The sequence below is a fragment of the Boleophthalmus pectinirostris genome, unplaced genomic scaffold, assembly GCF_026225935.1.
Source record: "Boleophthalmus pectinirostris isolate CB_2022bp ecotype Guang Dong unplaced genomic scaffold, ASM2622593v1 HiC_scaffold_18, whole genome shotgun sequence".
NCBI lineage: Eukaryota > Metazoa > Chordata > Actinopteri > Gobiiformes > Gobiidae > Boleophthalmus > Boleophthalmus pectinirostris.
Window position 1 is genome coordinate 23657617 of NW_026571133.1, and position 12882 is coordinate 23670498.

The window sequence follows — 12882 nt, forward strand, 5'->3', positions numbered from 1 at the left end:
GCCACCAGCTCACAGACTGTGAGCCACAAACACTTGCACCAGCGTAACTTTTTTAAGTGAGTAATTGCCCGTACGATACCGGTTGGTTAGTTCACACATAGCCTAACTTGTTCATACATAACTTTACTTGATCTTGATGGAAGCTCACATGCCAGATTTTACAGACTCACTCCGCGTGTCGAGAGGAGCAGGTGACAAAGCGACAACTGTGTTCTCGCAGTGAAGTCTCAATCCAAAGTGACATCCTGCGATCTGTGATGCGCGTCACAGTTTCCCAGTTTAGAGATAACCTCAGTCCTTTGACCTCATAACCTATACTGTAGGCCTGTAGGCTATGTTATGTGAGTAGAATTGCAGCCCGCTCATTTTAATCATGTGACTGTATTAGGCCAGTAACCAAAGGAATGGCATTGATAAAAAAATTAGGATGAGAAGGGGTTTCGAAATCCTATGTGATATAATCTGTCTGGTAAAACCTGTGGGTGTCGACAATGTTACAATTATCCAATCTCACAACCTCTCTGCTATATGCAATAACTCAAGTTCAGTAGAGGTTTTTATTCAGTGTTTTTTTTTTTTTTTTTTTTTTTGCTATTTGCCCAAAACGCTTCCCAGACAAGTTTGGACACCCGGACAGGGTGGCCCACGACGACTCCAGAGTTGGCGCACCATGTCTACGGTAAGCACTTGGGACTTATTGAAAGAGTAAAGATACGCTGGTGTCTAGTCTAACGTGCACTCAGAGACATCGCTATTGTCGCGCTCTCTCACTAAAGAGGCGCAACACTGTACCAATGACAAGCAACAGGGCACACGGCTATTTTTAACCCACAACCACAGCACCGCGGGGAAAGATGGACCCTCTCGACAATGTTACATTTTATAACGCGTCCCCAAACGCCACTGATGAATTTAACCAGTTTGTGCAACCCGTTTGGCAAATTGCGCTTTGGGCTCTTGCTTACTGCAGCATAGTTGTTGTGTCAGTTGTGGGAAACATGGTGGTCATTTGGATTACCCTGACGCACAAACGCATGAGGACTGTGACCAACTACTTTTTGGTAAGTATGTTATTGTCACTTTATAGCATTATTATTTATTTGCTTTAACAGTGCTTTCTATGGTAGAAAACTTGACCACTACTACTAACAACAGGTTTTTATAGCTCAAACTTTTTTCAGACTTAACCCTTGTGCCTTAAAGGAAATTTGGTTATTTATCGTGATAACTTTAGGTTTTTCTCCTTAAAATCAAGGTGAAAATAACTGACTTGACTTCAGTTTTTCATTTCTCTTGACTTTACTTAAAACAGCAGCCTCCAAGGCGTTAAAATCCTAATATTAAAAAAAAGAACAATATTAACATAACTGGGAGTTAAAAAAAATTAAATAATCTAGAGAATTTAAAGAAAAACTCCCAGTGTACACATTTTCTCAACAAGACACAAGGCTTAACATTGTAGTTGTCAAGTAGGTTATGCAATCTATGTAGACTATATCAAGAGGATATCAATCACCCTGTCTCAGTTTGTGTAGGGTAATCTATGTTGTTTATAGCTGTTGTGTACTGGTGTGCACTGGTTTGCAGAAAAACAGTGTTCATTTTTGCAGGTGAATCTTGCTTTTGCTGAAGCTTCCATGTCAGCATTCAACACAGTGATCAACTTTGCATATGCTGTTCACAATGAATGGTACTTCGGTTTAGTTTACTGCCGCTTTCACAACTTTTTCCCTGTCGCTGCCATATTTGCCAGTATTTACTCCATGACTGCCATCTCACTGGACAGGTATGGTCTGTGTGATACTCATATCATGATTATGTTCAGATTAAGTGGGCATCTGGAGAACCTTATTTTGAGGTGTGCTTGAGGCTGTGTGTGTTCCAGGTACATTGCGATCACCCATCCTCTTCAGAAGAGACTGTCATCCACAGAGACTCGGGTGGTGGTTACCATCATCTGGATCCTTGCCTTGCTCCTGGCTTTCCCTCAATATTATTACTCCTCCATAATGCAGCTCCCAGGTCGCACTGTGTGCTACATAGACTGGCCAGAGTACAGCGCACTGAACTTCCAGAAAATGTGAGTGACACCATAGATACCACCAATATCTAATCTTAAAAATACAGGGCACTGTAGAATGTGTAAACTGAAATATTAGCAGTAATGTTAAAAATTCTTCAGCAGAGACTGATATTTTGTTTGGCTCAACCAGCTAGAGAATATTTATAAAGATTTATATTTGAAGGCTCCAAATGTGACTACACTGCCCTCTTATTCAATTTGTAACCATACAGGTTTGTGTATGGTAAATTGTCACATTGTTATGTAGGGATTTTCCACCTTCAAGGCGTTCAAAGCGCTTTTATATCAAGGAATCACTCACCCTTTCACACACACACACACACACACACACACACACACATACACATACACCAGTGTACACAGACAATGGGGGTGAGGTGGGATAAGTGTCTTGTCCAAGGACGCAACGACATCATTCATCTGTAGGAGCTGGAATCACACCAGCCAACCTGTGGGTCAGTGGATCTGAACGCTCAACCGATGACGAATTACGCCAACCTCCGGATCAGTGGACAAATGCTCTACCAACTGAGCTACTGTCATCCCTGTGTTTTTAGCAAATTTAAATTGTTTCATTTGTGGAAAATAGTCAAAATCGACCTACATAATTGTCTCAAAAATATAATATAATATAATATATCAGCCATCGAGTATTCTGAATTGGTATCAGACTCATTGCATGAAAAAACATGTATTGATCAATCTCTAATAAAAGGTATAAGAGATCATATTAAATCAGAGAAATTACATTTTGCTTAAAATGTTAAATGTTAATTTGAGAAGTTAATAAAACTTTTCTTCATTTTATGGAACTTGCCATGCAGTTTATGATATTGATGTTGGCAAATACGACTTTTTGGCCACACAAGCAAGACCACCTCTAATTAGTAAGATGTTATAATTATGTATTTATTGATCCAACTAGCACATTATCCACTTGTAATGCTCTTATACTGTTTAATCACAACTTTCGTTTTTTAGGGGATGTTATTTTAGAGAAACTTCCTATAACACATTCATTATTTCCCTAGATACTATGTGTGTGTGACAGTGCTGATTTATTTCCTACCTCTGTGCATAATGAGTTGTGCATATACAGTTGTGGGAATTACACTTTGGGGTAGTGAGATCCCTGGGGACTCCTCTGAGCACTACAAGGAGCAACTTTTAGCCAAACGCAAGGTGAGGACACACCCTGTTCATTTTGTAAATGTCATTGTTTAATTTAATGGGTCTTTAATCCTCTTATGTTATGACAATAACAAATGGAGAGATTATTTAAACCCATGCCTGTGTTCTGTGACAGGTGGTCAAAATGATGATCATTGTAGTGTGCACATTTGCTGTATGCTGGCTGCCATACCACATCTACTTCCTGCTGCACCAGTATTTTCCTGAGATTTTGGAGCAGGTGTACATTCAGCAGGTGTACCTCGCCATAATGTGGCTGGCCATGAGCTCCACCATGTACAACCCCATTATCTACTACTGCCTCAACAGCAGGTAATGCTAATTTCAGAATGTCATTTAGTTGAGATTTCATTTTTTATTGATTTGCAAATCTGTATTTACAGATTTAGAGCTGGGTTCCACCAGATTTTGTGTTGCTGTGTGGTCCGTGTGGTGAAAGCAGAGCTAGAGCTTAAATCCCCCCGGTACTTACAAACCCAGGTGTGTGCTGGGACACAGGAGGGATGTCCAGGCATGTGATTGTCATTGCTTATATGTCTGCCTATGCTCACTGCAGCAGTCATCTAGTCAAGAAAGACTAAAAGTAATATTTTATAGCTTATAGCTATGTATGTGTTTTCAGGTGAGCACATATCGAGCCAGCTGGATGGAGACTGCAGTGCCTGTTGCTAGACCGACCTCAGTGCTGCTGCAGAAGAATGCTAAGCTTCCATCTTGTGCAACTGATGCCAACACTCTGGGTAAACGCAGTGGCTCCTCACAACCGTCTGAACAGGCAGATTACATAGATCAAAAGTGTAAGGCAGCAGCCACTGTGCTTTAGTTGACTTCCAGCTCCACAATGTGAAAAAGCATCGCGCTTGTTTGTTTTGAGCTGTGTGCAACACAGATAGTGGAAAATCTCACAGTGCCTGTCTTGTTTATACATGACAAGAGTCCATGTAGCTCTACATAGAGAGGGCACCTGTTGGCCAGGATTAGCTCCTTGTTATGACATAGTGTTGGGGGGGGCAGTCGAAACACATTCTTACCAAATTGTCATTTAAAGCACTTAAGGCATCTAAATATGTATGCATATTTTTATACGATATTCATCTGGTCACTTTAAAGTCTGTTTGGTTTCTGACTGATATAACCAATGTAAAATATGTTATGTGAAATCTGCTTTAAACCATTTCTTTTTGGTGTGAACTGTATTAAATGTGTAATTATAATTTATATTCACTTAAGGTCTTACTAGACCTGCTAAAGAGTGTTGTCTGTGTAAATTTTGATGACCAAATTAAATTCAAGACTGCCATCTAGTGGTGTGATTATCGATTACTTTCCACGTTTCCATGTTAATAATACTGCAAAGAAGGTTAAGTAGGCCTACCAGCAAACGTTTTAAAAGCTAGGACAGGACAGGATTTAAATAATACAAATTTGCTGCCATAAGTTTTCTTTCAGGAATGAAGGCATGAGATATGACATTGTCTTTCTTCAGATAAACACAAATATAGACGTAATAGATTTTTATGATGTATTTTTATCTGTGCACTGAATGTACAGTAGTACATACATAGTCATAAATTTACTTGAACAATAAGGCACTTTATAGTCAATGTCAAATATATTTACAGTTTTACAGAAGCAAACAGTTTACACATTTTGAAGTTCAGTATCCTAATGACAGTCTTCTTAAAACACAAAACAACAAGCTGAAGGTAGTTAGACATGTTCATGACGAGATATTTTCAAGGCACATTGGCAATAAAATACAAGTTCCCTTGTTGTTGATAGAGAAACATTAATATTCATATGCATGTAAATCCAACAAAAGTTAATTGCTTCTCCTAAAGAAGTGGTATATTGTTCACAGTGATACCAGTTTAACAATAAATACACAGCATTTATGAACCCGCTTGTATAGTTCAGAGAGGATGTAGACTCTCTCCTCACAACATACACTATAAAAAAATATGTAGTCATTGGCTTAAGAGTTTCGTCAACCTTCAACTGAAATGTAAAACTCTGGAGGTCAAAGTGGCAGTCCTGAATATCGGTCCATTACATTTTAAGTTTCGCTGCAGGTACATAGCACCGGCATTGTGTCCTAGTCCTTATCTTGAAGTAGAGACATTTTCTCATCTGTTGAAATGCTTGGATTTCTATCTGAGGCAGCAGCAGCACTGAGTTTACTTTTCTGTATTACACCAAACAAACGGGGGAAAAAAAGAAAAGCACTTAGCATGTAATAAGAAAATACAGCATTTTTTTTTTATATTTAAAACAAACAAAGGCAAAGGTGCCCTTTGCTCAACACAAGCAGTTCCTGTTGTAAAAATAAAACTTTCATGCACTAAATTACAAATACAAATTGTAGCACCCACCTGAGTTTTTAAGTTTATTTTTCTCCACCTCGTGTGAGCTCTTTATTGACTCATTTTGTGTTGCCTAAAAAATGACCAGATTATTCTTCAGCTCATCATTAACTACTTAGTCTGTGCACTTTGATACAGTAAAATGAGGACTGGGAGAGGGTTATATTACGATGCATGCAGTGATTTGCGATCATTACAGGCATGCAATTAAATAAGCCATGCAATGTTAATTTCTCAATCTGATAATATAATTTAGATTTTCACATACGTACGTACGTATGTACGTGCGTGCGGAATCATTGTTTTGATAGATTACTGGGAATTTTGAATTTGGGAAAGTAGAATTGAAGAAACCTGCCATGATGTTTTACACACCCAGGTATTCCCTGTACTGTAGTCGTATTAAAACCTGATCCACTGTCTTGAAACTTCTGCAAAGAGACATTAAACCACTAATGATAGTAAAAAATATATAATTTCCAAATAATGATTAATGAACTAATCATAACCAACTCTATATGTACTCACATTTTAAGAAGTGTTAAAATGTAATGTATGTATTCACTGGTGTAGTCCCTTATGAATTGTTTTTGATGACATATCCTCAGCTGCTAAAGTTCACTTAAATCAGCTGTACAACCCACACGCCATATATTGTTGACCTGATAAGAACTATACTAGAACTGTATTCAATGCAAAGGGCAATAAACTTCATACATTGACCCAACATGAGTCTGATCTAGTGTCAAGAAGAACTTACACATTTGAATGTTAGTACATTTTAAAGTGCATTTTGGAGTGCAAACAAAGAGGAATGTAAGGTGCTGTAGGAAAATCCCCCCCAATATCATAAGTAATGAATAATTTTAATATTCACATTATATAGAGATCAGATGTAACAAATGAATTGTATATTCACATGTTCCACACAGTTCTCTATTGCTCTTTTTGTGAGTGCTAAGAAATATGCTTGCAACATGCCATTTTAAAATGTCCCATATTATGCCAAGTTCAGTTTTTTGTTCTTTTCTAAAGCTCCTCCTCACCACTAGATATATTCTGATCATTTCAGTGCTCAAGTTTATGTTGCTGTGAGTACACAGCCTCACTGCTGGTATTGATTAGCATAGACATTAAAGACAGTGTGACAATTTATGTTTTAAAACTGTAATAATCTGTGTATTAAAGCAATACGCTTGGCACTATACATGTTAAGTTCTAAAACATAATTGGACCGACGTGCAAAAATAAATAAAAAGCCAGCACTAAGCATAATAGGGGCGTTAAAAAACATGAGACTGAACAATGTTACCTTTTGTCTCCTCAGCACCAGGATGGAAATCACTATAGTTGCAAGACCAACAGCGATGAAGCCATACTGCATACTCCATAACAGCGGGCAAAATCACCAGGTTTGTGTGAAATGTGTTCAGGATGGGGCCATCAATATAACCGCTCTAAAAATAATGTATTTTTAAGAATTCAAGAATTAAGAGCTTAGACATTTAATCATACTAGTCACATACCTCCCCAAACCAAAGCAGTGGCATCACCACCTCTGAAATCTTGCCCGTTTCTCTGCAAATATCATACAATGAAATACATTTTTAAAGTTGCATCTACTTGAGGAAAAACAAACCCTTTCATAATCATCTTAGAGATAAGAGAACCATAACAGATGATGTAGATTCTTACGTAATTCCTGGTACTGTCTTCATGTAAAGATTCAGCTGGAGGCGAATGGACACATTTAGAGGTACTCCTGTTTGCTGTGGAGACAAAGTCAACATGAAACATAACTGGATTAAACTGCAAACCTACACTGATAAATGTGTATGCTGAATCATATCAAATGTATATGCAACTTTCAGTAGTTAGGAAAAGCAATGAGTCTCAGCAGAGAAGATAAGTATTATCCAACCACTATAGTGCTGCAAGTTGTTAAACTGATAGGATAACTTCACCAATTTAGATAAAAGATAAAACTGGTTTATTTGGTTTAATCATTCATTCAAACTTGAATGTAATTTATGTATTTTTTTGCTAGGTTTTGAAACAAGTTATTGGAGTAATAAAAAGTAATGCACTTTGATTACAAGGATAAGATAATGTTCCAATTGCCATATCCCAAAGGCTCAGGATTAAGATTGCCAATTGAAAATAGTGGTACTCTGCAGAGCTTTAATTATTATTATGATCTAAGAGTACATTACATCAGTAACATTTCATAAATATATTTCAGTGCACATTTTTGCATAAGGCCTTTTACCCAAGGTTTACACACATAATCAAAGCCAACTAAAATCTTGGATTAGCACTGCATAGCAGGAACAATTAGTAGATGTTATAAATATTAATAACAGGAGGAAATTATAATGCAGTGTGATTGCTCCAAACATTTTTTTTTTTTTTTTTAACCAAAAGCTTTGACGTGTTCAAATGACAGTGGCACACAATACAAAGTTCATGATAAACAATCAGTTAACCTCCGCCTTAGGACACTCACGCAAGCCCCAAGGACACTGACAACACTTACTGTATCTGATAAATAATCCACCATACCTTTTCTACTGTTATGGTTTTGCTGGTGAGTGTCATACACTCACCGGGTGAATGTCAATGAAGAGACCATGCTCCTCCTCAGTGGGAGACAGCCCCTGCACAAAGTCCAGCAGCACGGGGTCTGCATTAAAGAAGTGAGGGTGGGAGATGAACGTTGGAGAATCTGCACCACAATGCAAAGAAAGGTTACTGGTAGTTTTATCAAAAGACATTTTAAATTAAATGAGATGGAAACACATGTACTGTGGCGACAGCTGCTGACGTTGAGCAGACCAGATTGTCTGCATGGACAAAATCCTTCATTGGGTTCATAGTCTGTTCCATTAGCGAAAAGAGTCGGTGGTGCAACATATCTATAATAAGGGATCCCCTTCATGTGACCCGGGCGCTGGTAAACAAGTTCCATTGATCTGCAATAAGACATGTACTTATTTTTCTTCAGATGTCACATTGTTTATATTTTGTATCATGTACCTGCAGGCATCAGGGCTATAGAAAGGCAATGTGGTTTCTTTGGTCATGAATGGAGGCCACATCTGGCCCGCTGTGCCATTAATCATGTTGCACTGAGGTGTGTGCCAGTAGTTTAGCTGGAGGCACAGACAACACTTTATAAATGCTTCAATAAAACATTTACCGACACTGTATTTGAAGAGTATGCTCACCTCTGTCAGGCCATTCCAGGAGTCAACTCTGTGGACATTTTTGATGTTATCTTTTCCAGTAAAAATTGTGAAGAGGCCAGTGTTGGAGTTGTTAAACTAAAAACACATCAGATGCGCCATTTAATTTTTCCCTTGTTATTTCATGTTCATGTTGAATTTAATCAACATACGTACCTCTGCAAAGAGGCCAAATTTCCCAGAGGAAGGCAACATGCCTGGCAAGTATTTGTTAAGAAAATCTACCAGTTTGCTGTCATAGCCCCACATGAGCTCTTCAACTGTCTTTGTTAGAAAAGGGCCTTCTTTGAAAGTTTTAAAGGTTGTACTGATCATTAAACGCACAGCGTAAGGCAGATCTTGTAACATTACAGCAGAGCCCTGAAGATACAACAAGGACATTAGTGCCATGTAAGAAAAAAAAAAAAAAAAAAAAACAGAAGAAGCATACTTACCAGGACCAGCATATTAGGGATGGTGACAATGTCGGACTCATTGCCAACAGACATGTCAGGCTCAAAGTAGTACTGCCGGTACTCTCTGTATGACACGGTGTTGTTTGGGTGAAAAGTGATGTTGTCCTTTTGACAACGTTTTCTGAAAGAAATCAAACACTTTAAAAGTGTGTTAAAATGGTCATCAATCATTGTAAGGTACTTTAAAATCTTGCAAGGTAATGCAAGACATGTTGCTAAGAAGTTGAAAAAAGTAACCCTCCTTGAGTTTTTGGAAGTCAAATGCAAAACATCCATGCAAGACAAAGTATGATGGAGCCTTATCAGACCCGCTCACTCTTTAGTTCTCCATATAACATATAGGACAGTTACATAACAGGACCTAAACGGCACCCCACTATGCCTCAGAAAAAGGGGGAATGAGAGTGATCAACAAAGCACAGAATGTTCCAGGAAGCTCAAAAGAGTGTAGTTTTATAGTGGAGTGGACTAGAAGAAAGGACTAATAGGTTACTTTATTAATGATCTTAATTACTTTTACCTGTACACATATGGTCCACGCTGTTCCAGCATTGGTTTTTCTCCTTTTAATATTTCTTTAGGATTTAGGACATTGAAAAAGTAGACAGACATGAAGAAAGGCACTGGAATGTCCTTCCACATAGTGTAAGTCATTTCATTGTTTGGGTCAATCACTGTGTTCTGCAAAACAAAACAATAAATAGTAATATTCCAAATACATTTGTATAAAAATTTAAATCATGTTTTACAGTTATCTAAGTTTAAGAGTCCTTATCAAACCAAATAAAATTATGCAAGCAGCCCATGTCCTGTAGTGTCAAAGATAGGCTATTATGACTATAGGCCCTTTACTTAAAGCTAAAGCATCAAGTCTCTGTTGTAAAACAATATGATCAAGCCATTTGTTATGACAATATTTTTAATTACATAATGAAATGTCCAGTGTTACTAGTTGCTACATTTTAGTCCATCAATGATCTCTTGTAACTTATTTGATCTTCAACAATTATTTTAGACTTGACCTGTGTTCCAGAGGGCTACCTTACCTTTTCTATCTGATCATCAATAATAAGTGGTCCCACAAACGTCAGGACAATCCCGAAAAACACTGCAAGAGCACCTGCCACTATGAATCCCACAGCTACTTTGGATTTATTAATTGCCATGCTGCTCTATGGTAGCTTGTTGTCAATAGAGGCTGTCGGTGTCCCGTTCGCCCTCAGAGCACTTGAACTGTACACGCGCTTTGGACTCACTCACGTCCTGTCTCAGCAAAAAGAACCGCTAGGTAGCATATTAGTGTGTACTTCAGCAATAGGTTGCATGTTTTTTGTGTTTGACCTGGTTTTATTATCCTTTGGCAGACATGCCACGCCTCCTGTTTCGCGCAAAGGACGCTGGGTAATGTAGTGACATAGCCCACGTTACCCGATTTTTTGGACGTGACTGAAATATTGAGACTGTAAAATTATTGGGCCATGGTACAATTGTACATTTAGGAAAATTATTAAACGTATGCATGGACCTAATTCGCTTAGCCTATCAGGATCTTAAAAAAGATAATGGGGGGATCCTCATATTTACCAAATTCATTGGCTATCGGATAATACATAAACTCTTACCTTAATGATTTGGTCATGCATCACGGCTGGGCCCACAATAAACAACACTGCTCCAAAGACTACGGTGAGTATTCCTGCCACTAAAAATCCAATAGCTACTTTTGATTTGTTGATAGCCATGATGGTTCAGTAACCATCAAAACTCCTGTTTCCCCCTGTCTAAAAATGACGAGCTGTTGGATGCAGAGTAGGAGAAAGACTACGGATGGGCGTGATAGCTGGATTATAAGGTGTATACCACGCCCCTGGGGCGCGAATACCCTTCATCAGAAACACAGTGGGCCAGTGTGAGTATTCCCCGTGTGGACATTATCCTAAAACCATTTAAATTTACCACGGTCACGCAGTCATAGTCAGATGATAACCCTGTACATAAATTTACTGTGGTCCTAAACCTAATATTTTAGGGCTCCTATAGAGCGCTAATTATTATATATTTAATCTCCTTGCTCTATATAGGCTATATCATGTCAGTAAATATTGTTAATTTATTCAATTTATTCACAGCCTGATTGAAGGATAACTCTGTGGGTTGATATTGATTATTTTTGGTCAAAATGCAATAGACACAGGTCTAAAAGACTCTGCCCATTCTGTCTGTGTTTTTTTGTTTTTTTGTTTTTAGTTTTTACTTAAGAAAAATATTTTTAAAAATAAATGAAAAGAAATCAAAGAGATATTCTTGTCTGGTGTTGGGTGTGGACAATCCAATCAAAGCTGATAAGTGTTTCAAATGCAGAATTACCCGTAAGGCGAAACCATTGTTGAATTTAGTAGTAATCATATACAGTCTATGGTAGTAATAGTCCTCAAATAGATAAAGCTTAAAAGAAGCAAATATTTTGATGCATATTATATTCATATTCTTTACGAGTTGGTCCTGGTGATACTTTCAGACTAATTTTTTTTTTTTTAAGTTTTGAAATTGGTGAGGTTGAACCAAAAGATCAAAGGAAAACTCTACCAATCAATTATTTTATTAATAATGCCTCAGTTTGTCAAAAATACAACCGGTTATGACCATTTCCACTGTAACTATATGCACATACACTGTATAAGTATACTTTTGTTGACTGCTTATTATGTTGTAGGTCTATAACTGCATGAATATCATCTACAGAATCTAATAATTATTAGTGAAATGTTAATCAGCCTTGAGTTAGCACAGACAGACTTTTGTGAGATTTTCCATTAGGAGTCATCTTAACCATAAACTGGAAACTAATCTAGCTCCAAGGAATCACACATTGAGGCCACAAATGATATTTATGCTCTGCTTCATTAGTGGATTTGGCGGATTTGGAAGATGAAGGACCCCTCTCTTATTTGGCGCACACATGACCATAGACTACGCACTCGAGGGCCATGAGACCACTGAGCTGCAGCCCACCGCAGCGCCTCATCTGACTAAGCTGTGAAATCTCGCTTCCTCACAACATTTTCAATGTTATAGCGTGACTCGCCCTCCTACATCATCACACACGACCCAAAGAGCTCTTCACATGCCTTCCTGTTAAAACGCTGATTCTTTCTTTTAAAAAAGGAAGACCTCAACTAAATAAATAACCCCTGGACCCAGTTCCTGCAGTTTCTGTAGGAAGTTTGTCACAATATCACATGCTTCACATATGTTGAAGATTCTCCCTGTTCTTGGCCCCATGACAAAATAAGTAAGGAGTAAAGATGCTTTAACAGATTGTGTAATTTAGAATTGTCTAAATATGATAAATACTACTAAGGGTGCGTGGCTCCTCCTCTTTACTAAAGGATCTTATTAGCCTATACTGAGGATAAAAACACAGATTTGAAAATTACGCTCTTTTGTTTCCTAAATGGTCCAATATTTGCCACATACTTACAGCATTTACCTCAGTCACAGTCAAACCATCAGAAACAGTGTGATACTGGTCCTACAGGCCTCTG

At 37.9% G+C, this 12882-nt stretch overlaps 2 protein-coding genes across 2 annotated transcripts; one reads left to right on the forward strand and one right to left on the reverse strand.

The window, feature by feature from the left end:
* Nucleotides 1–983: 983 nt before the first annotated feature.
* On the forward strand, nucleotides 984–3590 carry LOC110166696 (substance-P receptor-like). The gene is made up of 5 exons (XM_020931985.2): nucleotides 984–1061; nucleotides 1611–1786; nucleotides 1886–2080; nucleotides 3115–3265; nucleotides 3390–3590. The coding sequence occupies exons 1-5, from the start codon at nucleotides 999–1001 to the stop codon at nucleotides 3588–3590; spliced, it is 786 nt and encodes a 261-aa protein (XP_020787644.2). The 5' UTR covers nucleotides 984–998.
* A 1192-nt stretch (nucleotides 3591–4782) lies between these two features.
* Nucleotides 4783–11101, reverse strand: scarb1 (scavenger receptor class B, member 1). The gene is given in 14 exon segments (XM_055153566.1): nucleotides 4783–5459; nucleotides 5647–5710; nucleotides 6950–7019; nucleotides 7021–7094; nucleotides 7164–7215; nucleotides 7333–7406; nucleotides 8244–8362; nucleotides 8443–8609; nucleotides 8674–8789; nucleotides 8865–8960; nucleotides 9039–9242; nucleotides 9317–9458; nucleotides 9858–10018; nucleotides 10960–11101. Coding segments are annotated over 14 exon segments (1467 nt in total). The 5' UTR covers nucleotides 11080–11101; the 3' UTR covers nucleotides 4783–5451.
* Between the last annotated feature and the right edge of the window lie 1781 nt (nucleotides 11102–12882).

Bases quoted from the DNA above. Each gene is read 5' to 3' on its own strand.
- LOC110166696 (XM_020931985.2), top strand. From the start codon at position 999: ATGGTGGTCATTTGGATTACCCTGACGCACAAACGCATGAGGACTGTG. The intron at 2,081-3,114 runs GTGAGTGACACC...TTATTTCCCTAG, and splicing joins GCACTGAACTTCCAGAAAAT to ATACTATGTGTGTGTGACAG. The intron at 3,266-3,389 runs GTGAGGACACAC...GTTCTGTGACAG, and splicing joins AACTTTTAGCCAAACGCAAG to GTGGTCAAAATGATGATCAT.